General features: G+C 52.8%; 2 protein-coding genes across 4 annotated transcripts in view; both read left to right on the top strand.

The window, feature by feature from the left end:
- HNRNPUL1 (heterogeneous nuclear ribonucleoprotein U like 1) overlaps window positions 1–12,104 on the top strand; it is a 35,129-nt gene extending 23,025 nt beyond the window's left edge. For all 3 annotated transcript variants that reach the window (XM_005911982.3, XM_070387656.1, XM_070387657.1), the window contains exons 11-15: window positions 6,368–6,536; window positions 7,150–7,434; window positions 8,489–8,778; window positions 10,170–10,364; window positions 10,912–12,104. In XM_005911982.3, the coding sequence (XP_005912044.3) occupies window positions 6,368–6,536; window positions 7,150–7,434; window positions 8,489–8,778; window positions 10,170–10,364; window positions 10,912–11,028 (1,056 nt within the window). In that variant the 3' untranslated portion in view covers window positions 11,029–12,104. The remainder of the gene's footprint in view (window positions 1–6,367; window positions 6,537–7,149; window positions 7,435–8,488; window positions 8,779–10,169; window positions 10,365–10,911) is intronic.
- A 3,551-nt stretch (window positions 12,105–15,655) lies between these two features.
- CCDC97 (coiled-coil domain containing 97) lies at window positions 15,656–26,023 on the top strand. The gene is made up of 5 exons (XM_070387661.1): window positions 15,656–15,830; window positions 19,036–19,491; window positions 21,306–21,584; window positions 22,014–22,143; window positions 23,901–26,023. The coding sequence occupies exons 1-5, from the start codon at window positions 15,791–15,793 to the stop codon at window positions 24,019–24,021; spliced, it is 1,026 nt and encodes a 341-aa protein (XP_070243762.1). The 5' UTR covers window positions 15,656–15,790; the 3' UTR covers window positions 24,022–26,023.
- The last annotated feature ends 398 nt before the right edge of the window (window positions 26,024–26,421 follow it).

Here is a 26,421-nt window from a genome sequence, read left to right as displayed (position 1 = left end):
TCCTGGTGGTCCAGTGATTAGGACTCCACATTCCCACTGTAGCAGGCCCCTGGGTTCAATTCCTGGTAAAGGAACTAAGATCCCACAAGCCATGTGGAGCAGCGATAGATGGATGGATCCATTATTCATCCAACTAACTCACAACCTTTTAGAAAGAAAAGAAAGGTGGTTCGAAACTCCAAAGGATCAAGGTACTTTTGCATAGGAGAGAGCATCTTACAGAAAACAAGCCAGAGCTGCTGGGTTGGTGAATAGTGGAGATTTGGGGAGGGTGGCAAGTTCCACGTAGCCTGCCCTTTGCGTCTGTTCCATCAGGTTGTTCCTGCATTATATCCTTTTATAATACACTGGTAATCTAGTGTTCAGACTTGAAAAATTGATTCCTTAATATCAACCTTTGAAAGGAATACACAGAACTGAAGACAAAAATAAAAGACTACTAGTTGGTGATGGTTCTTCATGACAGATAAACAGTTGCCAGTTAGATACTGAGAGTGGAAATCTGGTTTGCTGATGAAACAGTTACGCTAGGAAACTGAAAGTCGGCCAGACTGCAGGGCTGCTGCCACTCTTCTGTTGTGGAGGGGTACAGGATTTACATCGGGCTCTGCTTTTCTGGGAGGTGGACATGGAAAAGGCGTACTTTTAATTTTTTTGTAAGGTGGGTGTTTTTTATTTTCTTTAGTTCTTTTTTGGCCACACTGTGCAGCGGGAGGCGGGGGTGTCTTAGTTCCCCAAGCAGGGGAACACACACACACACACACACCCCCCACACACACACACACACACACACACCACACACACACCACACACACACCACACACCACACACACACACACACACACATACACAGTGGAAATGTGGAGTCTCAACCACTGGACCACCAAGGAGTTCCCTGGAAAGGTGTACTTTTGTCTAGTGACCGATGCTACAACCCGGGGATTAAGCCCTAAAGACTGACATTTGTGAAGACAGATATGATCCTATAATACTAAATTTTGATAAAACAACTAATTGGGCTGATGTTTAGACTGCATTTATGGGGGAGGGGTGGTTGGGCACAGGGTAGTCCAAGAGCCACTCAGCGTTGCTGCCCCAGTTCAGCCTCATCAATAATGTGTACAGCCAGTCTTCTTCCCCATTGAAGACTTTGTTTAAATTAACCCTGGCCTCACCTTGCCCCATTTCTTGTCAGGGCATTTTGGAATTGTAGTCCATAACTTGAGAATTATTTTTTTGGATACCACAAGTATTCCCTGCCTCCCTTTTTCTCAGTTTGCTAGTTAAATCAGCTGTGAAACCTATTTCACATATAGGGCCTGGTGGAGAATTTATAATCCTAGGGTAAATTGTCTTAACATCTCCGTCCAACATTGCAAAACGGGCTTTCTTTAAAGGTCAGGCCCCCAGCCCCTCAGCCAGGCACAGAACTGCTGAGCACTGTAAAGACTCACTGTTGGCCCTCTCAGCTTGTGTCGACTCTCTCAGGACAGGGTCCAGGGCTTTTCCAGGTGCCATTGTGGTCTCCAGGGCTGCCTGCCTCCTGGTGAAGGAACATATAGGTCAGGCCAAGTGCTCCAGGCCAACAGCAAGGCAACAGAACGCAAACTCTGAAGGTGGGGCGGGGTGGGGAGGAGGGTTCTCTGGCTAACCACAGATTGGAGGATTGACTTGGGGCCCCAAACCAGAGGTTACTGAGGCCTGGAAAGAGGTCTGAAGCTAGTGGTTTGACCTGTTTTGGCTTAAACATCAAAAAGGGTGTACCAGAAAAGCCTGTGTGGGTAGATGTGTGTGTAGAAGATTTAGAGCGGGCCCCAGGCCAGACCCTGCCATTTCCTCCCCCACCAGCCTGAGCAGTGAAGGGTAGGTCGATGTGCAGCTGACTCCTCAGTTAGATGGGGTTCCCAGAGCCAGGATTGGGACTGCAGGAAGAGTCCGTGCAGCCCCTGGATCTCAGCCCAGCACTGTCTTTTTCCTTCTCTGGTTTTCCCTGAGTGGTCTGACCTCCCCACGTTTGGCTTTTCTGGGTTTCCTGTTACCTAGTTTGACCCCAGAAATGCCCCTTCTTGAGAGGGGAGTGTGCCTGCAGAAGCCAGGAAAGGCCAGGTTTCGAGGTGGGGGTGTCTTATGCCTCGGTTCCGTGGTGACCTGAGTGTCCTCTTCAGATCCTGTGGGTGTCAGAGCTGTGGAACAGCTGAGGAGAAAAAGCAGCAGTAGGCCAGATTGCTTCAAGTGGCTCTTTTAGGTCCTCTGTTGCCAGTGGGAATCCTCTGGAATGGGAGACCGCCTGGCCTGTCCCTGGCCTACCAGATGCAGAGCAGGAGCTGGCCTCAGTGAGGCAGCAGACCTGCCCTCCTGGAGGCTTCTCAGAAGGCCCCTCAGGGCCATAAGTGAGGGCCCAGGCCAGTCCCAGAGTTGAGGTCTGAGGCTAGGAGTTCTCTTAGGAATCCAGCAGCCCAGAGCCAGGCCAGGCAAATGACCAGAGTCTACGGTATGACAGCATCATTAACCTTGCCTCAGCTCGAGGTGGTTGTACTCCTGCTGGCATCCCCATGGGCAGGTGCCATGCCTTTTCCTGAAACAGAGATCCAGGGCTACTGTGGGGACCCAGAGTAAACTGCCTCTTGTGGACAGGCATTGGAGAAGAGGGTGTTTCTTCTATCCTCCCCAACCCCAGAACCTCAGCCCATTCCATTGTTGACACTCTCGCCAGTTCTGTGTCTGCACATGTGGTTCATTCTACTGGGTTTACCTCACGCCGAGCCCAGAGTGAACTCTTCGGTCAACAGCTTTAAGCTTGCTTCTGTGGGATTCACACATGTTTCTCCTGCTGCCAGCCTGACCTTGTTGAGTTATAGAAGGGGGACAGTTGACAGGAGACAGTGTCTCTTAGAGATTTCAGGCTGTAAGCAGCCTGCTGTGTCCCCTCCTTCCTGCCCCAGACTGCCACACACCACAACTACCCAGGCAACTGCTCGGAGAAACCCAACCCCTGTCCTTTGGCCCACATCACAGAGGAAGGGGAGTAGCCAGGAGGCAGGGAACACAGACAGCTCCAGACCTCCTTCAAGTCAGCATCTTCAAGCAGGGTGGGACTGAGAGAAGCAGGAATGAGGCAGCAGGAGCCCACACAGCTGGAAAAGCTGACCTAGCTGTTGTGTTGGTCTCCTAGCAACAGCCACCAGCAGCCCCCAGTGACCACAGCAGTGCCGGGCCAGCCCAGGGGCTCTGACCTCACTGTGTTTGCTGTGGCAACAGCCACCAACAGCTAACTCCCTTCCCTCTAGGAAAGCCAAGTATTTGCATTTTTGCTGGTGTGGCTTAGATGCTCTTCTTCCTTTCCCCAAGCCAAGGAGTGAGGGGAGGGAGGTACAGTCTTCAAACTGTCACCACAAGGGTTCTCAGCACCTCAGCTCTGAAGTGTCTGAGGAGCCATCCCTCACTGTCTAGCCACTTTCCAGGACAGAGGCCAGCTGTTGAGGAGTCCCGTCTGCTCTTCCCCGTACCTCCCATCAACAAACTATGGGGACTGGCCCCTATGGACAGCAATGCTTCTCTTCTCTGTCTCCTCATCAGGACATGGACAGGGCGGGTCTGCTTCATAGAAAACCTCCAAGAGGCATTTATCCACATCCTTGAGGTTCAGAGGAATCAGAATAGGATCACTGATCATTTATTATGGGCAAGCAAACAGTGGAATCAGTTGTCCACTGTCCATCAGTTGTCCACAGAATGTCTGGGGCCACACTCACCCCTGGCACCTGCCCATCTGGGTTGTGTGCCAGGAGGAAGCTTCATTATTTAGCTGGAAGTCAAATTCTATCTTCCTATGACCAGACGCCACCTGATTCGCTTTTAGGAATGGAGCCTAGGAAGAGCAGCGAGGAGAAGGACTTGACTTTACCTTTGTAACCAGTGTGCTTTTTACACCATTTATGTGGCTCAGGGCACAGATGACTGCATGTGTATGCCTTCACTTCCACCCCAATGAAGGTTGAGACATTTTCCCTGGGGAACAAGGAAGACCCTCTAAATGCTGTGTGTGTCAGAGCCACAGGGTCGGGTTGGTTTAGAGAACAGCTACACCCACCGACCAGATCTCCCAACAGGTGTGCACTGCGGTCCCTGGCCTCTGGCTAACCCACATCCCAGCTTCTGTTCCTCGTGTTTTTGGAATAGACTCTCGTGTTTCATCTTCTCCTCAAACTTAACTTTCCTTGATGCTCCCTATTGGGAAGCCTCTCCCAGGACAGCATCAGTCCTGCTGGCCCCAATTTCAGACTGCTTTCCCTGCCAAACATTTCCACATCTGCAAATTCCCACCAGAGCCAGGGGGAGGGTGATAGGATCTCCATCTTTCAGATGCAGAAATTTGAGACTCAGACTAATTAGGTGGCTTGTCTACATCCTCACAAATAGAGGGCACAGCTGTGATTTCAACCTCGAGCCTCTTCCCCAGAGCCTAGATTTCTACCCTGACTCACCGTTCCTGTCCTTCTGATGGGAAATCACCGTAGCTTGACTTTCGCCTGGTCCGGGTTGTGAGAAGAGCCAGTGTAGCCCACCCAGTGATGGCCACTAACCATCAGCCATCACACCAACCATGACCTCCGTTGTTGAGTGTCGGCTGTGAGCCAGACCCTGGATTACGCAAGGGCTTTACTTTCCTGAGCTCCTTCAGTCTTAGTAGTGATCATATGATTTTCCTCTTATTTCCCCCTTTCAGGATTTGAGACTTAGTAGATAGACTGAGGCTCTGAGAGGAAGTCACTCACTCAGGGCCCTGTGGTGTGACTTGACCAGGTCACCTTAGATCTGGGGTGTGCCAAGCCTCTGCCCTGCACCACTGGCCTCTGTCTGGGCAGCTTCCATCCTGGAGGCCACAACGGAGCCCCTACTCCAGGGATCCCTCACACATGGTCAGTTGCTTTGTGGTCTTTTTTTCCGGTCAGTCTTCACCAAGTCCAGGAGAGAGGCTTTTCTCCCGCATTTCATGGATGAAGCAACAACACAGACTGGCCGTGGTCAGTAGTAGCCACACTGGAACTCGATGCCGGGCTTTTTCCACTCCGCTAGGCTGCATCTTTGTCTGTTTGTCTGTGCATGCAGGCCTCTTGACAGATTTGTTCCCCTCTGTGGCTTCTCCCCTGATTACCTTTCAGGGCCACTGAAAGTTGTTTAAATGCAGTATTCCTTATCACTCCAGTTCTGTTGTGTGTCAGGATGTGAAAAGGACACCCGTATGTGTGTCTGGGCCCCACTTCCAGAGACTGGGGTTCAGGAAGACCCCTATAGAGGGTTCCAGTTGCTGTCTTTTTCAGTAGTGTCCAAGTGATTCAGGTACATAGGCTGAGTCCTTGGACCGCTGGGGTTTGATAGATGTGGGCCCCAGCCCCAAAGGGCCCAGCATGTGGGAGGTATGCAGTGAATGGAAGCTGTTGTGCTCTCAATCAGGTGTGTCCTAGAGTATCACTCTCTGCCAGCACCAGCCCAGGACGCACCTGACCGTCACCTAGAAGAAGCAAAGAGAAAGTTACTAGCAAAACTGCACTTGCTAACAGCACAAGCTATTGGCTTGCCAAGCACCCTAATTTAGAAGCCTGTGGGTGCAGCTGGTGTTTCAGAGCAGGACTAAGGGGATAAAAGAAACAGTGTTGATGAAAATGATCTACACAGCTGTCAAAGGGGCTGGTTAATTATGGCATCTGTTCTACAAATAATAAAGGAGAACACCAGGGAATTCCCTGGCAGTCAGTGGTTAGGACTTGGCGCTTTTGCTTCCTAGGGCAGGGGTTCAATCCCTGGTTGGAGAACTAAGATCATGCAAGCTGCACAGCATGGCCAAAAAAAGGGAGAGCAACAGCACAGAAAAAGATAAATGTTGAGTGAAAAAAAGGCTTCCGAAGAATGCGTGTTTTTTGATTCCATTGGTTTTAAGAATCACAGATACTTATAAAAATACATAAGAAATTCAATACAGGTTATCTCTGGGAAGTAGGAATAGCAGCAGTAGGTGGATGAAAGGCTTCTTACTCTACACTTTACACCTTGTACTCTGAATTTTTTTTACAGTAAGCATATGCTACTTTTGAATAGGGGCCAATAGAGCTGTAATGTACAATACCAAGGACAAATAGGATTAAAAAGCAAAGCCCAGAAATTAGGAATCTCCTGTCCTCTGACTGTCAGCAGCCACTTTCCCAAGTCACTTCATTTTCTGAGGGTAGATTCAAGAATCTTAGAAGTGAAGAAGGAGCAGTTTCCTGAGTTTATCTGCTTTTCTCACTCCCTGGCCACATAATACCCTGCAGAGGAAAAACCAACTTGTAATGTGCCACCTCTTGCCTTTTCTGATACCTACCCCTAGACAAATGTTTATGGGTCAGCCCAGAGACGAAAAATGAGACCATTTGAAGGCTTCCAGCGCAAAGCTATTGTAATTTGTCCCACTGATGAGGACCTGAAAGACCGAACAATAAAGCGAACTGACGAAGAAGGGAAGGATGTCCCAGATCACGCGGTCTTAGAAATGAAAGGTAGGAGACAAGCGGTTCCCAGGGGGACATCGCAGCAAGGCCCTTAAGGGGAAAAGTGTCTTATCCCGTTTTTCCCGCCCCAGCTCCTTGAGTATTCTTTTTTTGAATTTGTTCTTTCTTTGCTTCTGCTTTGTCCCTTGCCTGTGTAGTACAGCTGTGACTGAAAGAGCCGCCCATATCCCTGTGGGGGCAGGCTTTTCAGATTAGGTGGGGCTGAGGCAGGATGTGGGAGAGGGTGTGTGCGAACAGATGCTGGAGACCTGCATGGTCTTCTGCCTCTGGCACCCACTGGGTGGGCTGGCTGAGCAAGCCTCAGTGAGGCTTCTCCATAATAAACAAGGATGGTGATTCCTCTTGACTGGCTTGTTCCTGGGGTATCAAACAGTGGTTTGGTGTTTAGTCACCTTTTCAGAAAAAGGAGAAGAGGGTCATTGTTAGCCCCTGATTGTTGTCAGGGAGGCAGAGCTTGGGACTCTCTCTCCTCTGTTGCTCACACTGTGGTCCCCTATTCCTCCTCCCTTCTGGCAGACCAGTGTCCTGGGGTGAAGGAGACTAACCCTTGGAAGGTGCTGACCGCCTTTCCTCTCCCTCTGGCACCCTCCCTTCCTCCTAGCCAACTTCACGTTGCCCGATGTTGGGGACTTCCTGGACGAGGTGCTGTTCATTGAGCTGCAGCGAGAGGAAGCAGACAAGCTGGTGAGGCAGTACAACGAGGAGGGCCGCAGGGCTGGACCGCCGCCTGAAAAGCGCTTTGACAACCGAGGCGGGGGTGGCTTCCGGGGCCGCGGGGGTGGCGGTGGTTTCCAGCGCTATGACAACCGAGGTCCCCCAGGGGGCAACCGAGGAGGCTTCCAAAATCGAGGAGGAGGCAGCGGTGGAGGAGGCAACTACCGAGGAGGTGAGACATCTCACACTGAACTCTCCTGCCTGTGGTTCCGGGGTCAGGGTTGACTGCTTCCTCAGTCAGCAGATGACATTTCCTTGGCACCAGCTGTTGGCTGAGCCCTGGTAGAGAACTGAGATAAATCAAAGTCTGGGGCCTCAGAGAAACTCCCATTGTCATCTCTTCCCTCCCCACCCCACCCCCCACCAACATTACCCCTGAAGGCCTTGCCCATTTGTGTGTCACATTGCTATTATTTTTGTGAGTCTTTCCCACCCCTCATCTGACTATGAGCTTTTTGAGAAGAAGGGCCAATCCTGGGTCCCACCTCAGGACCTGGCACAAGGCAAATATTAGGACTGTTTTTGCTTCTAAAACAAATGGAGAAACAGGCTTGGAGAGATTAATTTGCTCAATTCACCCAGGTGAATCCGTGGTTGGTATCAAGTGATGGATCGAAAGCCCAAGTTCTTAGTCACTAAGTTATGCTATGTCTGAAGTGTATGGTCATGATTTTAATAAGCATGCCCTGTTGTGTTTCAGTCTTGTGTTGGATGGTTTAGGGGACAGAGCCATGACCCAGACACTGTCACCCTTTGGTGACAGTCCAGAAGGATGCTGGGCTGAATGGGAAACCCCAGGGGTACAGTGAGCTCCAGTGATTCAGCCTGCAAAGGAGCAGGGCTCAGGAAAGGCCCCCAGAAGTGCTAATGCCTAAGCTAAGGTTCTGAAGGCACCAGGAGGGGGCTGGGGAAAGGGTTCCGGGCCAAAGACTCGGGGAGAGGCTGGCTCATTTGGCCAAGCACTTGGATGTTGGAGACACAGTAGAAACCAAGATGGCCCTGGTTCCGGGCCCACAGCCCAATGGGCAGGACAAACTTGTCAGCAGGCCTTGATGACTGGGTGCTCCCAGGGCTCTGGGGAAGGCCAGAGGGGGTGCTTGACTTGTTCACTGGACCTGCTCTGTGCATGGTCATGCTGGAGCCACAGCAGTCCCCAAGACAGCCCGACGCCTGAGGGTCTCAACCAGTCAAAACAGTGGGGCCTCTTACTTGCTTCTCCAATGCAGGTTTCAACCGCAGTGGAGGTGGTGGCTACAACCAGAACCGCTGGGGTAACAACAACCGGGACAACAACAACTCCAACAACCGAGGCAGCTACAACCGGGCCCCCCAGCAACAGCCTCCGCCACAGCAGCCACCGCCACCACAGCCGCCACCACAGCAGCCTCCACCGCCACCCACCTACAGCCCTGCTAGGAACCCCCCAGGGGCCAGCGGCTACAACAAGAACAGCAACATCCCCGGTTCAAGCGCCAATACCAGCACCCCTCCTGTCAGCAGCTACAGCCCTCCACAGGTGAGAGGAGGAGCGTGTGTGTGGTACAGGTGAGAGGATGAACGCATGCACGTGTGTGTGTGTGTATACAGGTGAGAGGAGGTAGGGCCATGGGTCCTCACTCTTAGCTCCAGCCCTGCCCTTTCTTCCTTTGTTGCCAGTGCTTTCAGCTGGAACAGACCCTAGATATTCCCAGATCCTTCCAGACTCAGAGTAAATTGGGAACCTGCCTCTTCTGTCACCCTTGGGGCCGACTGTGTTGTCACAAGCAAGTGCATTTGTCTTGGCTGTATTGTCATTGGCCTCACTGAATTCCCAAGAGAGCACTGCATTGTCGTTACCTCTTGCCCAGGCTAGAAGGGGTGACCCTTTGTCTTTAGGATGTGGAGACAGACCCTGAGGTTGGTGAGGACTTGACCTCTGCCCTGAGAGCTTCACTGCTAAGCAGCTCCATCTCAGTTCAAGTTCTCAGAGAGCCAGTTCTCGGCTCTGGTGTGCACGGGCCCTGTAACCAGCAGTCCCCATTTACTGTGCGCCTTCCACTCGCCACGCCTGGAGGCAGCGGCCAGGGGATACAGGTGTATGGTCTAGTCCCAGTCTAACCAGAATATTTCCTAGAACAGGAGTTGGGCAGATGCAAATTCAAGCCCCACCCTCACAACCTTCTGGTTTTGTGACCTTGGACAAACAGCTTTACCTCTCAGAACCTTGTTTTCCTCATAAAGACCTCCTCATAAAGACCTAGAGTTGTTAGTAGAACTCACTTCCAAGGTTTGCTGTGAGGGAAAGATAACGTTACAGCTTTGCAGGTGAGGCTCTGGAAATAGGCGGACCTGGAGGCAAGTCACGACTTTTTGCCCGTGTGACTTGGGCCCTGTTGATTTCACCTCCCTGGCCTCCCCTTCTTTTTCTATAAAACAAAGCCAATGGAACCTACTTCAGAGAGTTGGTCGGGGGTCAGATGAGTTAAGGATACCTGGACATGGGGAGCACTTAGGAATTGCCACTGCTGTTTTCCTTAGCTGGTCTTCCTGTAACAAATACCACCATTTATTGTGTTCAATGGAGTGTGCACATAAGCTTACTGAATACACAAGGCAGTCCAAAGGGGTAGTCGTGTTGTAATTCTCATTTTACAGGGGCAGGGGGTGGGGAAACGCCTAGGTTTTCAAGAGATGCTGTGTGCCTTGCTCCCGAGAGTCTCAGGCCTGGGATTAGAGTCCAGGATAGAACTCTGCATCCTTCCCTGTCCTGCCAGGTCACAGAGCTGACCCACCCCCTTCTTAGCCCTCGAACAGCCTCCCCCGGGGACATGCCTTTGTGGGCCCACTGCTTACAAAGGCCCTTCCTCCATCCCAGCTGAGCTGGCTGTTTCACAGAGACCTGGTTTTCTTTTCCCTTCCACTTTCCAGCCGAGTTACAGCCAGCCACCTCCCTACAACCAGGGAGGGTACAGCCAGGGCTACACAGCCCCGCCACCTCCACCTCCGCCACCACCTGCCTACAACTATGGGAGCTATGGCGGCTACAATCCAGCCCCTTACACCCCACCACCGCCCCCAGCGGCACAGACCTACCCTCAGCCCAGCTATAACCAGTATCAACAGGTAAGTCCCAGAAGCAGGGAAGGTAGAATGGGGCCCCACATGGATGTGTATTTCCAGACTCATGTCCCTGCTTATCCCTAAAAAGATGGGCAGTCTTTTGGTGTCCATCTAGTATAGCCATTCCATTTGGTGACCACTGCCACACTGGCTGCTAAGCGTAGGAACTGCCATTCTAGTTCCTCTCCCCAGCGCAGCAAGCAAAGGGGCCGCAAACCTTGCTTCAGCACCATGGCCAGTGTCCATTCTGATTGGTTGGTGCTAGGCCACCATACCTATTTTTGAGTATTTTGATTGTGGTGTAACAAAGACACATCTAGCTATATTTGAAAGGGCAGTAGGTTGGCAAGCCAGGAGACCTGGGCTTCAGTCTCTAACTGACCACCCATGCTACATCAGGTCATTCACTTGTCCTCCCAAGGTACCTTGGTTTCTCTGTCAGGAGACCTATTGTTGACTAACGTCACTGTACCATGGTGGGGGGTGATCGGGGAGGAGCCAGATGTGGGTCTGGGTGAACATGTCGTGTTCTTGGTTTCTCTCTCCCCAGTACGCCCAGCAGTGGAACCAGTACTATCAGAACCAGGGCCAGTGGCCGCCATACTACGGGAACTATGACTACGGGAGCTACTCCGGGAACACACAGGGGGGCACAAGCACACAGTAGCCATGTGTCCTGGAGGCCCCTGCCGGCTTCCTCCACCAGCGCCCACCTCAGCCCTCCTCATCCATCCCTACCGGGTCCCGTGGTGCTGGGGGATGGGTCCTCCCAGGGCTGCCTCCCCTCTGAGGGGCTCTTCCCCCACACAGGGCCGGGCATTTCCTCTGGATTCAAACAGGCAACAATGACCTTTTATTTTCTGTTCGCCCCCCTACCCTCCTCTTCCTCCCTTCCTCCTTTTTGACTAAAGACCCCCATCCCTTGCCTTGGTCGTACAGTGAGGCTACAGGGCTGAGGGGAGGGCCCCTTCCTGTCCTCTCCTCCCAGCCCTGCTCTAGCCCCTCAGCTTCCCAGACTCTCATGCAGTTGGTTGTAAATTCTTCCAGGAGCTGTTTTACTGTCTACTTTTCAGGATTTAAAAAAAAAAAAAATCAAAAACTTAAAAAAACACAAGTTTTAAAAAGCAAAATGCAGAGGGAGGAAGCAGTGACAGATATTTTTTTGGTAATTATGCTTTTTTTTTTTTTAATTTTTAGAACTTGTCCGTTTTTACTGTGGGTCGGCTGTTGATATTTCATCAGGATAACCATTTCTTTGCTGAGTTCAGGTGACAGAGGAAGAACCACACCCTCAAAACACACACAAAACAAAACCACAGAATCATCTTTAACCTAACTTTTTATACAATGTCTCAGTTTCCCGTAACTTTGCACACAAGCTTCTGTGTTGAGTTGAATTGTACCTGCTTTTTGTATTTGGAGAGAGTGTGACTATTGAACTTGAAACCTTTTATTCCGGGCGTCTTGGTAGTTTCTGGTGGGATTAAGCGGGTGAGAGGGAAGAAGGGAGTTGGGGGACTCCTACCCTTCAGAACATGAAGTTTCTCCCACTGCTCCTCTCCAGAGGTCTCCCAGTGCCAGACCTAAAGGTTTTTCCTACAGTGATCCTCTGATTATTTTTACTTCCCCTTGACCCATATGTTTTAACAGAACTTTTAACAAACTGCACTTATTAAGAAATGTGTTTGCCCTGTTTTGTTTTTGTTTTTGTTTTGTTTTCAATAAATGACATGGCACCTCCTAGCAGGAAGGAAGCAGGGTTTCAACACTGAAGTGTTACTGCAGTTGGCCTTTACTTGGGGTGGGGGCCTTTACAAGGGGACATTATTTACTCATTCATTAAATACTTACTGTGGGATTTATGTTCAGTTCAGTCGCTCAGTCGTATCTGACTCTCTGCGACCCCATGAGCCGCAGCACGCCAGGCCTCCCTGTCCATCACCAACTCCCAGAGTCCACCCAAACCCACATCTGCTGTGTGGGTGATGCCATCCAACCATCTCATCCTGTGTTGTCCCCTTCTCCGGCCCTCAATCTTTCCCAGCATCAGGGTCTTTTCAAATGAGTCAGCTCTTCGCATCAGGTGGCCAAAGTATTGGGAGTTTCAGCTTCAACATCAGTCCTTCCAGTGAACACCCAGGACTGATCTCCTTTAGGATGGACTGGTGGGATTTGTGTGCCTTTCCCCATTTTTGGTGCTGGGTGTGCCCCCTTAAACCTGGGGCCCTCAGTTTAAAATCCACTAGTTCACTTTTAAAGTGGTTCTCTGGTTTCTGCCCCTTTCAGTCCACCCACAGCCCCCATTCTCTCCCAGAATTTGTGAATAGGATGTAACAGGTCCCTCAGCAGAGAGCAAGGTAGGGCCGGTGTTTGGAAACTAGGGCTGGACTGTTGGGGTCACCCCTGGGTGTGACTGCCCATCTACATTAGGTCTGGTCTGGGTGCTAGACTTAAGATGGTTCCTGACTGCTCCTGGATCCAGGCTCGTGGGGTTCCAGGAACTAATGTATCCAGCTAGTAAGTGTCAGTTTTTGCTTTGTTCTTATCCACCCACTCTGGACAGTGTTAAAGACACAGCATGACCAAGGTGGTCTTGGACCCTGCCCTCAAGGGGCTCCTAGTCCAGAAGTGACACAGACCTCTCGTGGAATGGTGACAGCATCAAGATCAGCTGTGAGAGCGTGGGATGGGTGCAGGGTGTGGTGAGGGCTTCCTGAAGAAGGGGAACATTTTTTTTAAGTGGGAATGACCTGGGATAAAAGATTGCATCCCCACAGCCTGTCCTCCTTCCCTGGAAACTTGAGTCATTTCTTCATTCCCTCTGGGCATGCTGTGCTTCTGGCCCCTTGTGAGGGACAAGGCTGGGACACAGGAGGAGCCAGTTCAGCCCCACCTCCTCTATCACAGAACTATCTCAGAGCCTTCTGAAGGGGACATGGGCTACAAAAAAGGGAGGAGGAAGGTTGACTACCTTTGAGGCAAATGTGAGGCATCTGACATGAGATGGAGCCAAGGTTGATGCCTAACTGGGCTACAAGTGATCCTAGAGTGGCGTCCCTGCTGAGAGGGCCGCAAGCCCTCTAGGCTGGTAAGTCCCCCTGCTGCAGGTCCATGTGTTGGGCAATAGTGCCCTCTGCTGGCCTTGGCAACATCTAAGTGTGGTCAGTCCCCATCTATTCCAAGCAGCAACTCAGCCACTTTGCTCCAGATCCCTTATCCCGGGAGTGCAAATAGGAAGTTCCTCCTGCTTTTGAAAGGTTGTTGAATCACGCGAATACACCAGGATTCTTGGCCCCCGGAGGAGAAGAATTCAATCCGGGGCCAGAGACGAGGCTTGATCGCTCAGAGCTTTTGTGTAATAAAGTTTTATTGAAGTATAAAGGAGATAGAGAAAACTTCTGATATAGGCATCAGAAGGGGGCAGAAAGAGTACCCCCCTGCTAGTCTTTAGCTGGATGTTATATAGTCACTAGCAGTCTGTTAATGAAAGAAAGGAATGTCTTAAAATTCAGAATGGCACCAGGCCCCTCACCCATAAGATGCATTTTGGGATAATCTTGGCACCAAATGGTTTATCCTGGGCCATAAAATGATTAACTTGAATCTTGAAGAAGGGCAGACCACCATATAAATAGTTTCATTTTCATAGATAAGGGGAACAATATCCATACTGGTTTGTCAAGTAGGTTCTGGGCCAAGAGGCGGAACCGACTTGGAGACAGAGTTTGGGGTAAAGGCATAGTACATTAGCATAGCTTAAGACAAATATTTCCATAAGAAAAAGGCATTGGTTATCTCTAGGCTCGAGAATAGCTAACTTCAGGCGAAACCGGGTGTCATTATGGCAACACAGTATTTTAAGAGAAACCTCCCTATAAATTTGTATAGAGAAGGAAAAAATATTGCTAGTTTGTTTCCTCCTGCCGCTTAAGAGAGAGAAAAATGTCTAACACTTGCAGGCTATTTCCTCTATTTGGAGACCCCTGGCCTTCCTGCCTGTTACCCTCTCACTTTCAGCCATAATATCAGGGTTACTGCATCAGCCTCCTCACAGATCTCGCTGTCCTCCAGTCCCTTACCCTGATGCCGTCACCCTCTTTTAGCTCTCCACAGGATAAAGGAGCTCAAGCTACTTAATTCAGCTTATGTGGCGCACATGCTTGGGCCTGGTGACCTCACTAGCTTTATCTTCTGCCACTCCCCTTTCAAACTTCAGATCACTAGGGTGTTCAGGGAGAGTCACAAATCCCTTTTAGGCTCTAAATGCCATGAAATTCTGCCTTGGAAATGCATGTGTATTTGGAACTTTGCATAGATTCATGAGATTCTCTGATCCTTGCAGTCTGGTCAGGGCCAAGTTAGAACTTTCCTACTCCTGGTGGCTCAGATGGTAAAGCGTCTGCCTGCAATGCGGGAGACCCAGGTTCAATCCCTGGGTTGGGAAGATTCCCTGGAGAAGGAAATAGCAACCCACTCCAGCAGTCTTGCCTGGAAAATTACATGTAGGCTCCTCAGTCCATGGGGTCGCAAAGAGTTGGACATGACTGAGCGACTTTACTTTTCACTTCACTCCTTGACCATACTGAAGTCCTTGAAGCAAACAGAACCATGGATACCCGCCTTCCCTTCCAGGGCTTTGCCTTGCCCCCTTCCTACATAAGACCCTTCTCTTCCTCCCTCTTACCTTAATTCCTGCTCATCTTTCAGGTCTCAGGGTATCCTTTACTCCCAGAAAGAAACCTTCCCTGGGCCCTCCAGGCTGGGACGGACAGCTCCCTTGGCTAAACCTGTGGGTCCATCAGCCCTGCCCATTTGGTTACTGGTAGCACTTGAATGCCAGCCCTTACCTATCACCTAGGGCAAATCAAAACCAAGGTTTTCTCTCCACACTTGCAGATTCTTCAGGTCCTGGAAACAGAGTGGGACGTTCAGTCTCTGATCTCACCACCAATCATGCTAACCAGGGACTGGGTGTGATGACAGGCATGCTACAAGACTTAGCAAATATTGTTTGAGGTAGTGAAGAGGATAGGTCTAAACCAGAGCCCAAGCACTCAGAGGTTATGAAGGGTGGTGATTCATCCATTCCCAAATTAAGCATGCTGGGCTCTGGGGTCAGTAGCGCACAGGTTGAACAGTGCTTCCCTCCTGATACCCCACAATTTCGAAGCGGTTCAGGTTGGCGGGGGTGGCCCGGAAGAGCCTATCCGGCCCTGACTCCCTTTTCCTGCCCGGCTCGAGTGGGCGGGGCCGGACAGCAGCATGCGTGCGCATAGAAAGGGCCGCCTTCGTCCCGGAACTTTGGTTCCTAATGCCGTGGAGCACCCGGTCCCAGGAACGTACTCAGCCGGAAGTTGCCCCTAAGGACCTGCGTCCGGAATTGGTGTTAGGAGCTCGCCACGGCGGGTAAAAAGTCGTAGACAATCGGGATGGAGGCCGTAGCGACCGCGGCGAGGGAACCTGGTGAAGGTGAGGTCCTGGCGGCGCGGAGGCGGCAGGAGGGTGGGGCTGCAGTGTCACTGTGAAATGTTTCCCCTTGAAGGTGAAGAAGGGACTCTATAAAAGAGGGCACCTGTGTTCGGCCTTACCTGGCCGCTTCAGGCTGACCTCTTTTATCCCATCGCCTCCCCCGAAATTAATCTCCTCCAGCTCTTTCCGTGGCCCGGGATAACCCGTTTCCTTACCAGGCTGACTCAGACTAGCAAACCTGTTCCTGTCCCGGGCTAACTCTCCCATTATTTCAGCCAACCTTGCTTTCTCATGTTATCTCTTTCCCTTGACTCCTCCCCTCCCACGCAGACTCTTATTTGCTAATGCCTCCCCGCATTTCACTCTAATTCCCTTTCCCCGAAAGTCCACAGTCCCATGTGCTTACTCAGGGTCGTTAATCCATTTCTGTGCTCTCTTTTGTTTTTCAGTCTCTTTATTTCTCCTGATGCCTCTCCCATCAGTACCTAAAATGCTTTTGTTTTGCTCATCCAAATTCTGTCCTGGTGCTTCAGGGTATGTGGGGTGAGGTGCGGTTAGGAGGTTGGTTGAAACATCACAGGCCAAGAATTGGCCATTGTTGAAGCTGGATAATGGGTATATTGGGGGGAGGGGGGTGTCATTGTACTACTTCTGTGCATGTTTGAAATATTCCATAATAATAATAAAAAAGTTTTAACCTAAAAAGCTATCCCTTGATTGCATGCTGCCTTCCAGATACCATTTAATCTTCTCCAAAGAGTCATTTACATTTGCCTCCTCTTCCCACCCACTGCTGTCTGGCTTTTACCTTCAGAAACTGCACTGATTAGGGTCCCCAGTGACCTCCCAGTGTAGTTTGTTTTTGTTTTTACTTTTTAAGAAAGATTTATGTATTAATTATTTATGGCTGGGGTGGCTCTTTGTTGCTGCATGGAGGCTTTCTCTAGTTGTAGAGAGCCAGGGGCTACTCTTTGTTGCGATGCGTGGGCTTCTCACTGTGGTGGCTTCTCTTGTTGCAGAGCGCAGGCTCAGTAGTCCTGACCTACCGGTTTATTTGCTCCAAGGCATGTGGGATCTTCCCGGACCAGGGATCAAACCAGTGTCCCTTGCATTGCAAGGTGGATTCTCAACCATTGTACCACCAAGGAAGCCCTACTCTGTAGTTAAACCACATGGCCAAGTTCAGGTTTTTTTTCTTTTTTAAACTACTTGCAGAATTTGATGCCATTGACCCCTCTGTCTTTACTGAATGTTTTTCTTTGGTTTCTGTGACACCATTCTTTCTGATTTCCTTCCTATCTCTCAGGCTCCTCCTGCTCAGCCAGCGTTAGTTTCCCATGGCTGCTGTAGCAAATGACCACAAACTGGGTGGCTTAAAACAACAGAAATTTCTTCTCTCACGGTTCTGGAGGCCAGGAGTCTGAAATCAGTATCACTGAGTTGACATCAAAGTGTCAGCAGGGCCGAGGAGGCTCTAAGGGAGAACACACTCCTCACCTCTCCTAGCTTCTGGTGGCTCCTTGCATTCCTTGGTTTGTTCCCACATCACTCCAATCTCTGCTGCTGTCTTCACCTTGCCTTCTCCTCTGGGTACATCAGATCCCCCTTTGACAGGACACTTGTAATGGCATTTAGGGCCCACCAGGATAATCCAAGAGAATCCCCCTGTTTCAAGGTCCATACCTTAATCACATCTGCAAAGACTTTCTGAGTTTTGTGGGGTTTTTTTGGCCATGTAAGGTTAACATTCATGGGTTCCAGGAATTAAGATGTGGCTATATTGGGGGGCCATTTTTAGCCTCTCACAGCCTCCTTCCCATCCAGTCAGGGCTCTTTCTTAGTCCCTCCTCTCTTTTCATCCCTCACACAATCTCCTGTACCCTCCCCGTGACTTATTTCCTTCAGCTCCACTGCTTTCCTTGTCTCTGATGACTTCTGTAACTGTCCCCAGAGCAACACTTCTCTCCTGAGAAGTCTCCAGCCCCCGGTACCAGCAGTCTCATAAATGCCTTCCCTTGGGTGTCTCCTGGGCCTGTCATACCATCCATGTCCCAAATTGGTCTCAACATCTTCCCCCAAACGTGCTCCTCATCCATGCCTGTGTGTCAGGGACAGTTTGACCAGTTTACTGGCCAGAGGCCTGGACCTTAACTGAATGCCTTCCTCACCTTCCAGCCCTTCAATCCCATGACTTGTCCTAGTCAGCCTCTCAAGCATCTTTTTAATCTGTCCTCTCTTCCACAGCCCCTTACATGGTCCAGCCCAGTCTTCTCTTGCCTCAGTGATTAAAACACTCCCTGAAGCCCATTGCACCTAATAATCACCACCCTCTTTCTCTTCCCCATCCAAGTCAAGCTACCTAAAGGAGTTGTCTCTACTTCCCCTCTTCACTTATTTCCTGCTTGCAGTAGCCTTGCTCCAGTTCCCGCCACTTTTGAGAAACAGCTCTCACCAAGGCTTGCCCAGCCCTCAGCTTTTCTGTTTCCAGTGCCTGTACTGGCTTTGACCTTGTCTGTCTTCTCCCATCAGACCAGGTGCTCCCTGGGAGCTGATTTGGATCCCTCAGTGGATCCTCAGCATTGCCCAGCTCGGGGCCCAGCATAGATTTACAGTTGCTGAAAAGTGGTTAGATGGATGTGTGTGACTAGGAGAGAAGGATGAATGAATGAGTGAACGAGTTAGTGAATGTATTGATGATTTCATGAACAAGGGAAAAGGCAAAATTGAGTGAATCAGTGAATGAAGTGGTCAAGGACTAAGGAAACAGACCAGGCAAACTTCTCTCTCAGGGCCTTTGCACTGGCTCTTTCCTCTGCCACTTCCCACAGAAATCTCATGGCTCAGTCCCTGATGACCTCAGGTTTCTACTGAAATGTCACTTTTTTGGCAAGACCTTCACTGACTGTCCACTTAAAACTGCAGCCTGATCCCCATACCCTCCTCCTTCCCTCTTAATTTTCCTGCACAGCTCTTGGAACCACCTAACCCTATTATTTTTACTAATTATGTTTCCATTTGTCTGCCTTCCCCACTGAACTGTCAATCTCTTGCTTCGGGTGGTCTCTCTAGGTCTAGAACAGTGCCAAGAATATAGCAGGTGCTCGCTAAATGTGAAACGAGTGAGTGAGTGAGCACTCATTCCCTGCCACCCACTCTCTATCCCCTCTCCCATCCCTGGAGTGACTGATCTCCCCTCTCCCCACAGGCCACACAGAGCCCAGTCCTGGGCACTGGGGGGAGCTGAGCTGGACGCCGGTCCTGCCCAGACCCCAGGACAAGGCGGAAGCAGCAGAGGGAACGCCAAGGGCCTTAGATGCTGACCCCCCTGAGGTGGAGGACCCGGCGGTGAGTGCCATGCTGCACGCGGTGGCTGCCAGCCGCCTGCCCGTGTGCAGCCAGCAGCAGGGTGAGCCCGACCTGACGGAGCCGGAAAAGGTGGCCATCCTGGGCCAGCTGTACCACGAGAAGCCGTTGGTGTTCCTGGAGCGCTTCCGCACGGGCCTCCGGGAGGAGCATCTGGCCTGCTTTGGACACTTGCGCGGTGACCACCGCGCAGACTTCTACTGTGCCGAGGTGGCCCGGCAAGGCACAACCCGACCCCGCACGCTGCGCACCCGCCTGCGTAACCGCCGCTACGCTGCCCTGCGTGAGCTCATCCAAGGTGTGGGGGCACACGGGCTGAGGGGGAGGGGACTGCGGCAGAGGAAGTAGAAACAAGGGTGCGAGAGCAGAAACAGACGGAGATCCTGGCGAGACGGAGACAGAAATGTGAGGTGACAGGGCGCGATAGGGAGAGACAAGCAGGGACTCGGGGAGAGAATGGCACAGGCAGTGAGAAGGGCTGGAATCTTGCAGATGACAGAAGTGCCATAACCGGTCATCCCTCACGAAAACTAGGTCCCTACCTCGTACTGTACAAAGAGGCATTGCCAGAAACCTAGAGGAATATGTTCAGGAAAGGCCTCTTGAAACACACACACATGTGAAAAGCATGGAGAAAAACATCAGTGGGACTTCCCTGGTGTCCAGTGGTTAAGACTTCACCTTCCAGTCCAGGGGGTACGGGTTCATCCCCTGGTCAGGCAGCTAAGATCCCACATGCCTCAGGACCAATAACCCGAAATACAAAACAGAAGCAGTATTGTCACAAGATTCAATTAAGACTTTAAAAATGGTCCACCTCAAAAAATCTTTTAAACAAAACAGGAAAGAAAATATCAGTACCTTTTTCTCTTTTAATTTTTAAATTTTTTAAAAATGTTTGTGTAACATTGGTACCTTTTTGACCATGATGTAATTACAAGCAGCTTTGTGAGCGAAGACACCAGAACTAAAAGATGTTAAAAGATGAGAGCAAATGAAGGAGAGGGTGAGTTAAGATTCTAGTCAGAGAGAAGGCACAGGCTATAGAGAAGGGGAACTGGGGAGGGACACAGTGACAGATGAGGAGCAGGGATGAAGAGCTGAGGGAGAGTGAGTGAATGAAGCAAGTGGGGTGAGACGGTAGAAACTGAAGAAACGGGAGAGAGAGAGAGAGACTGGGGCAGACAGGGGCAGAGGAGGGGAGGGAGAAACCGAGACCCAGAGAGAGAGTGTGTGCTTGTGAGAGATAAGGAGAGAGAGAAACTGACTGTGGTGGGAAACACCGGAAACAGAGACATAGGGGTAAGAGGGGGGACAAGACAGAGCCCAAGACAGGGCTCTTGAGGGCGGGGCTGAGCAGGCTGAACCGTTATCTAAGGGACAGAGCCACCTCTACAGGGGCAGACAGCCAGGGGAGGTGCAAAGGCCCTGAGACTGAGGGGCAGGGAAACCCGGCCCACCTGAGGGGTGAGGTGTGGGGTTTGGAAGACCAACAGGGATGCCCATGCCTGGGCAGGTACCCTGCGAGACCTGATCCAGTGCACACGCACGCCCGCTCCATGCAGATGTATTCTTAACGTGTCCAGCAGTGCAGGCGTGTCCAGGCAACAGCCAGAAGGAGGTTCAGCAGACAGGCGTGCATGATCTACACACTGGCTCCCCTTCTGCATCCTGCTCACAATGCCCTGCTCACCATCTCTGAGACACAGGGGCCCAAGGAGTGTGCTGATGTGTGCACGCACACATGGGGTGCAAATTCTTGCCAGTACAGCTGCACAGGGGCCCTAGGCCAGCAGGGCCTCGGGCCAGAATGTCCAGCAACCTGACTGCACCCGACAAACTTGGGACACGTGAGTCCACACGTAGATACAGGCCTGGTCACGTTCACGTGCTCACACACCTTCGTGAGTTCTCATGGTCACGACCTCAGACATCTGTGCATGTTTTACTGCATTCCTGAATTGGACAGTCACACACTTGTGTCTACAGCTTCCGGTCAGCATGGTTCCACGCCTGGGTAGACACAGGTCTGCCCAGATGCTCACCCCTACCCAGGCCCTTGCCTCACCCGCCGACCCTGACCCCCCCCCCCACCCTGTCTCCTCCGTGCAGGGGGCGAGTACTTCAGCGATGAGCAGATGCGCTTCCGCGCCCCACTCCTGTATGAGCAGTACATTGGGCAGTACCTGACCCAGGAGGAGCTCAGCGCCCGCACCCCGGCCCACCGGCCACCCAAGCCTGGCCCCCCTGGCACGCCCACCTGCCCGCTCTCCGACCTGCTGCTCCAGTCCTACCAGGAGCGGGAGCTGCAGCAGCGGCTGCTCCAGCAGCAGGAGGAGGAGGAGGCCTGCCTGGAGGAGGAGGACGAGGAGGAAGATGAAGATGAGGAAGGTGAGGCCAGAGGCCAGGGGGCCCCAGCGTCGGCACACCCAGCCCCAGCCTGTGTGCCTTGGCTCCTTGGCGGCAGCGCCTGCAGGAACAGACAGCACATCCTCCCCTGCTGCCCTGAGCACCCCAGCCCTTCCGTCCTCTCCAGCATCCCTGTCCCCCTCCTTGAAGGACATCCCTCACCTCCAGGCCTTTGCTCATGCTGTTCCCTCCGCCTGGAGGGCCCTCCCTTGATCGCCCTCCTTCAGGTGTCAGGTCCACCCTGTTCTGCGGCCTCCAAAACACCGAGTTGTCATGGGTTTGATGTATGCCCTGGGAAGGTAGGGACGGGGCCATCGCAGTCACTGCCCTGTTCCCAGGGCCACCCAGCATGAGGGACGCAGCTCTCTGTGCACCCCTCACACACCCCCACCCTGGGCGTCTCCCCTACAGACCAGAGACCTGGCAAAGACTCGGAGGCCTGGGTCCCTGACTCGGAGGAGAGGCTGATCCTGCGGGAAGAGTTCACCAGCCGCATGCACCAGCGCTTCCTGGATGGCAAGGATGGGGACTTTGACTACAGGTGCTCCCCTGCCCTCGCCCCTGGTCCCCCAGCCTGGCACCCCACAGGGCAGGGGCCCTGGGTTCACCCAGCTCAGGGGTGATCAGAGGTCAGTGGGTGACCCTGGAGTAGCTTTGTCCATCTCTGAGCGTCTGTCCCTTCCCCCGAAAGAGGGATTTGAGCAGGGCTGACATTCAGCTCCACGTTGATAGACCACCGAAACATTCCTGTCCAGGTAGATGGTATGGCGGCCTGATACGAAGTGTCCCCAGGACTGCAGACCTCCTCATGCTGCAGGAAGTCATCACTGGCAGGGTGATGCCTGGTGTGGAGGGGCCTGTGCCGGGCGCCCGTGCCGTGCTGCTTGTTCATTTCTCCAGTACAACCCCAGGGATAAGATTCCCAGGCCACCTGGGTGAAAAGAGATTTTGCATCAAGGAAAAGGACACAGGCGAGTGAAGTATCAGAGTGAAAAGATAGATGCTTTTGTCAACTGTGGCAGCCTCGCCTTGTGGTCCGAAACATCAGGTGTGGCAGCAGAGGGCCCACCCCCCACAACACGTGAACAAGCAGCCCCTCGGGTCTCATCAGTAGATTGGCAGTCCTCATTGCCTTGGCCACGCCAGCCCCTGGTACCAGAGCATCTCTGGTCCAGTCTGGGATCCCCAGCTCCAGAGGCAATTCTGGCTGATCCACTTCGACATTTATCACTCTCAGGGTTCCACACAAAGCAGTGAGTAGAGTACCTGGGCACTCGGTAAGGACACCACTGCCATCATAAAGCCAGGTCCCCATGAGGAAGTCAGACCCAGCATGGGGAGTGGTGTGGGCCGAAGCCTGTCCCATCTCGGGGGGTGGGGGAGCTGCTGGCCTGCATTCACCACTAGGTTCTCAGCGCAGCCATGTCCAGACTCTGGGGATCAAGCAGCAAACAAAACCAGTGGAAGGGTTCTCTGTCCAAGGGCATCCCACTCCAGTGAGGAAGGCAAAAAAACGATCTAGTGAGGGAGCCAGGGAGAAAAAGCAGCGGGGTGGGTGATGAGGTGGCCAGGAGAGGCTGAGCAGGTGACATTTGAGCAGAGAGCTGCAGCAGGGGATGAGTAGGCAATGCGAAAACCTGGGGGAAGAGCATTCCCAGCAGGGTGGGTGAGGGGTGAGGAGGGAGGCAGGCCTCTCATCAGAGGGGAGGGGGCTGGACCGGATAAGGCTTCCTGCACTGGAGAGTGTGAGCAGGCCTGGGAGGGTCCTCCTCACAGCTGGACCCCTGGCCGCCTGAGGACAAGGTTTCTCCCTGTCAGCACTGTGGACCTTTTGGTCCAGATAATCCTTTGTGCAGACTGTCCTTCGTGCAATGGGCATTGAACAGCCTGCCTGGCCTGTACCTCCTGAACACCAGCAGCAGCCCCTCTCCAAGTTGTAACAACCAAAATGTCCCCAGTTACAACGAATGTTCCCTGAGGTGGGGGTGGGGGGCAGAATCTTCCTGGTTGGGAAGCGCTGCCTCTGGGGAATGTGGGCCCATGTGTCACCACATCTTCCAGCTTTTTAAGAGAAACCAGAAGTTGTCTTGTAAGATCTTTCTTTGGCAAGTGTTACTTTTTGTGTGAAGCCCTCAGAGACCCAGCCTAACCCAACTGTAAGTTAGCTCCAACTTAGAGCTGCCAGCACATGGCCTTTCATTTCGGGGGGCACCCCGGGCCCCAGCTCCTCCACCGGGTGAGAATCGGGAAGGCCCGAGTGCAGGCAGAGCCTATCCCTGACAGCCCCTCCCCCTGCAGCACCGTGGATGACAACCCCGACTTCGACAACCTGGACATCGTGGCCCGGGACGAGGAGGAGAGGTACTTCGACGAGGAGGAGCCCGAGGACGCGCCCAGCCCAGAGCTGGACGGGGACTGATGGCTGCGGCCACCTCCCGCCCGCACGAGGCCGCTGATGACAGGCCAGCTCAGGGACTTTCTCTAAGCAGAAGCAGGGCGGTTGCCCGGTACCATCAAGCCTGGCGGTGGTCTCCATGCCCTCACCCCAACTTTGCCTGGGCATCCTCCCACCCCCTTTCTCTCTGCCTTTCTAGCTCCTGCTGTCTCTGTCTGTCTCTCCCCACCTCCCTATTTTTCCTTTCTGCCTTTCTCTTTCTTCCCCTCCTTCCGTGCCTTGGCTCCTGTCCCCACAACGTCCTGAGATGAACATCCTCCCCTGGACCTAGGCCAGGGGGCCCTCTGTGGCTGGAACTGGCCAGGTTGACCTCAGAGCAGTGCTCCACCACTCTGCCCCCGCCAACCCTGCTGACTCTCCTGCACTCTGCAATGGGGTCTCAGGCTCGCAGGTGCACCTCCTTGCCTGTTACCTACTGTCTCCTGTCGATTCAGCTCTCGGGATCCATGGCCACACATTCCCATCTCTTTTAGCCTTTGTGCTGGTTCTGTCCCTCTCTGCCTTTATCTCTGGGTTTCAGGATCCCTGCCCTCTCCCCAGGCCGTCAGCATCCCCCATCCTGGCTGCTGAGTAACCCAGCCTCGCTGTGGACAGCGGGGAGACCCTGGGAGTGGCCTCCTGCCCTCACCTCTCCCTCAGGGCTCAGGTTTGGGAATGGTGGGCAGGAGCAACGTGGGACCACGGGCCTGCCAGGTTGGGTAGGGGGGACTCTCCCCTCCCAGCATCCCTCTCCCAGCCACAATTTTCCCTTCCTTCCTTCCTTCACTTCCTCCACTTCCCTCTCCCTCTCCTGTTTACACTCCCCGAATACGCACAGGCTGTTATCATGGGTCCTGAGTCATCCCACATACACACACAGTCGGCCCCAGCCTCCCTGCCCCCAGCCAGCCACAGAGCCGGCCCCGCGGAGCCCCCTGCCGCCCTGGGCTAATGGGAGCCAGATGGCCGCCTGGTGACTCAGCAGCCGGCCTGTGGGAACCCAGGCGTCCTGCCTTCCCATGGCCCCGCACTCAGCTCATGCTCCCCCAGCAGACATACACAGAAGAGGCTGGCTGCTAACGGGGGGAGGACACAGGCCATGCGTTGGAGAAGAGGGGTGTGGGGACCCCTCCTGTGAGCCAGGCCATGGCCTGGCCTGAAAGCCCTCTCAAAACTGCCTCCAGCATGCGGCCCAGGGTGAAGGGAGATCCCAAGGACTCCTGGGGCCACAGCACTTAACCCCCAGGGCTTGGCTCTGCCCTCTGGGTCAACTGGAATTAGAGCCAGACACAGAAATTGAAAGCTGGATGGAGGCTGGAGTTGGGGGGGTGCTCGGTATGGTTCAGATAGATTATTGAATAAGAAAGCTTCTAGTTCCTGAGCAGTTCGGTCCTGTGCCAGGCCCTAGCCAGGTGCCTGATGCTGCACTGAACCTCCAGACAGCCCCAGGAAGCAGGGGCTCCGTCCCATTTCATGTGTGGGCCATGGGTGGCCCAGAAAGGAGATGTCACATATTCAAGGCCAAGACCACCGTGCCTGGCCTGCCTGTCCACTCTCAGGGCCATGTGGCATGGACGGACACACCCATTTCTCAGGGGTACTGACTGAAGGAGAGTCAGCTGCTGAGGCTGCTAACAGTGGATAACACCTTTGGGGCCCTCCTGCTATGCTAGGCACTGCCCTTCCTCTCCACAGACGCATGGAATCTTCTAGTGTTTAGTCAGTACCTGAATCACTGAACGATCACAGAGATCCTGTGCAGTACATACTCTCAGCACTGACATTGCATCTCGGAGGAGGCGCAAGGCCCTTCTGTCAGCCAGACCCACAGCTTGCAAAGATGAAGAGGAGGGGATGTTTGTCTCAGGTGCTTGTGTTCATGCCCTCGAGTTGTGAGGGGTCTTTCATACCACAAATATCAGCCCTGGATGACCTGTGCGTTTTTCATTTGATCATTAAATTTGTGATATACTGTGCCATACATAAATTTGTTACATAATTTTTTAAGTGATGAGAGACAGCATTTTGAGTCAGAATTAGGGTTAGTCAGATGGCGGAGCAGGAGCGTCTGTACCCGAGAGACAGAGGTGGAGCCCGGAGACACACCCCCGTCAGAGCCGCTGAGACACAGAGGTGCCCAGAGAGGCGCCTACCCCTCTGCTTCCGCTCCTGGGGTTGGGGTGGGCGGAAAGGCTGAATCAGGGAGGGGACAGCCCCTCTGAGGGCATCCGGCCCCCACCCCCGTGTCTCTGGTCTGTCCTCCCGTTCGGGCTCTGCTGGCAGCCAGCTCCCCTCACACACACACATCTGACACCTCTCTGTGTCCCGCCAGAGCCAAACCTGTCCCAGCCCCTCTCCTCACTGTCCCCTCCTTCCTCTGCTCCT

The sequence above is a fragment of the Bos mutus genome, chromosome 18 (assembly GCF_027580195.1).
Source record: "Bos mutus isolate GX-2022 chromosome 18, NWIPB_WYAK_1.1, whole genome shotgun sequence".
Lineage (NCBI taxonomy): Eukaryota > Metazoa > Chordata > Mammalia > Artiodactyla > Bovidae > Bos > Bos mutus.
The sequence above is the reverse complement of the archived record's forward strand: the minus strand, read 5'-3'. Positions and strand labels throughout refer to the sequence as shown.

What these genes read in the sequence shown, in the direction of transcription:
- CCDC97 (XM_070387661.1), top strand. Translation starts at nt 15,791, where the DNA reads ATGGAGGCCGTAGCGACCGCGGCGAGGGAACCTGGTGAAG. An exon ending in GGCGAGGGAACCTGGTGAAG is followed by an intron (nt 15,831 to 19,035) that starts GTGAGGTCCTGG and finishes CTCTCCCCACAG; the next exon opens with GCCACACAGAGCCCAGTCCT. An exon ending in GATGGGGACTTTGACTACAG is followed by an intron (nt 22,144 to 23,900) that starts GTGCTCCCCTGC and finishes CTCCCCCTGCAG; the next exon opens with CACCGTGGATGACAACCCCG.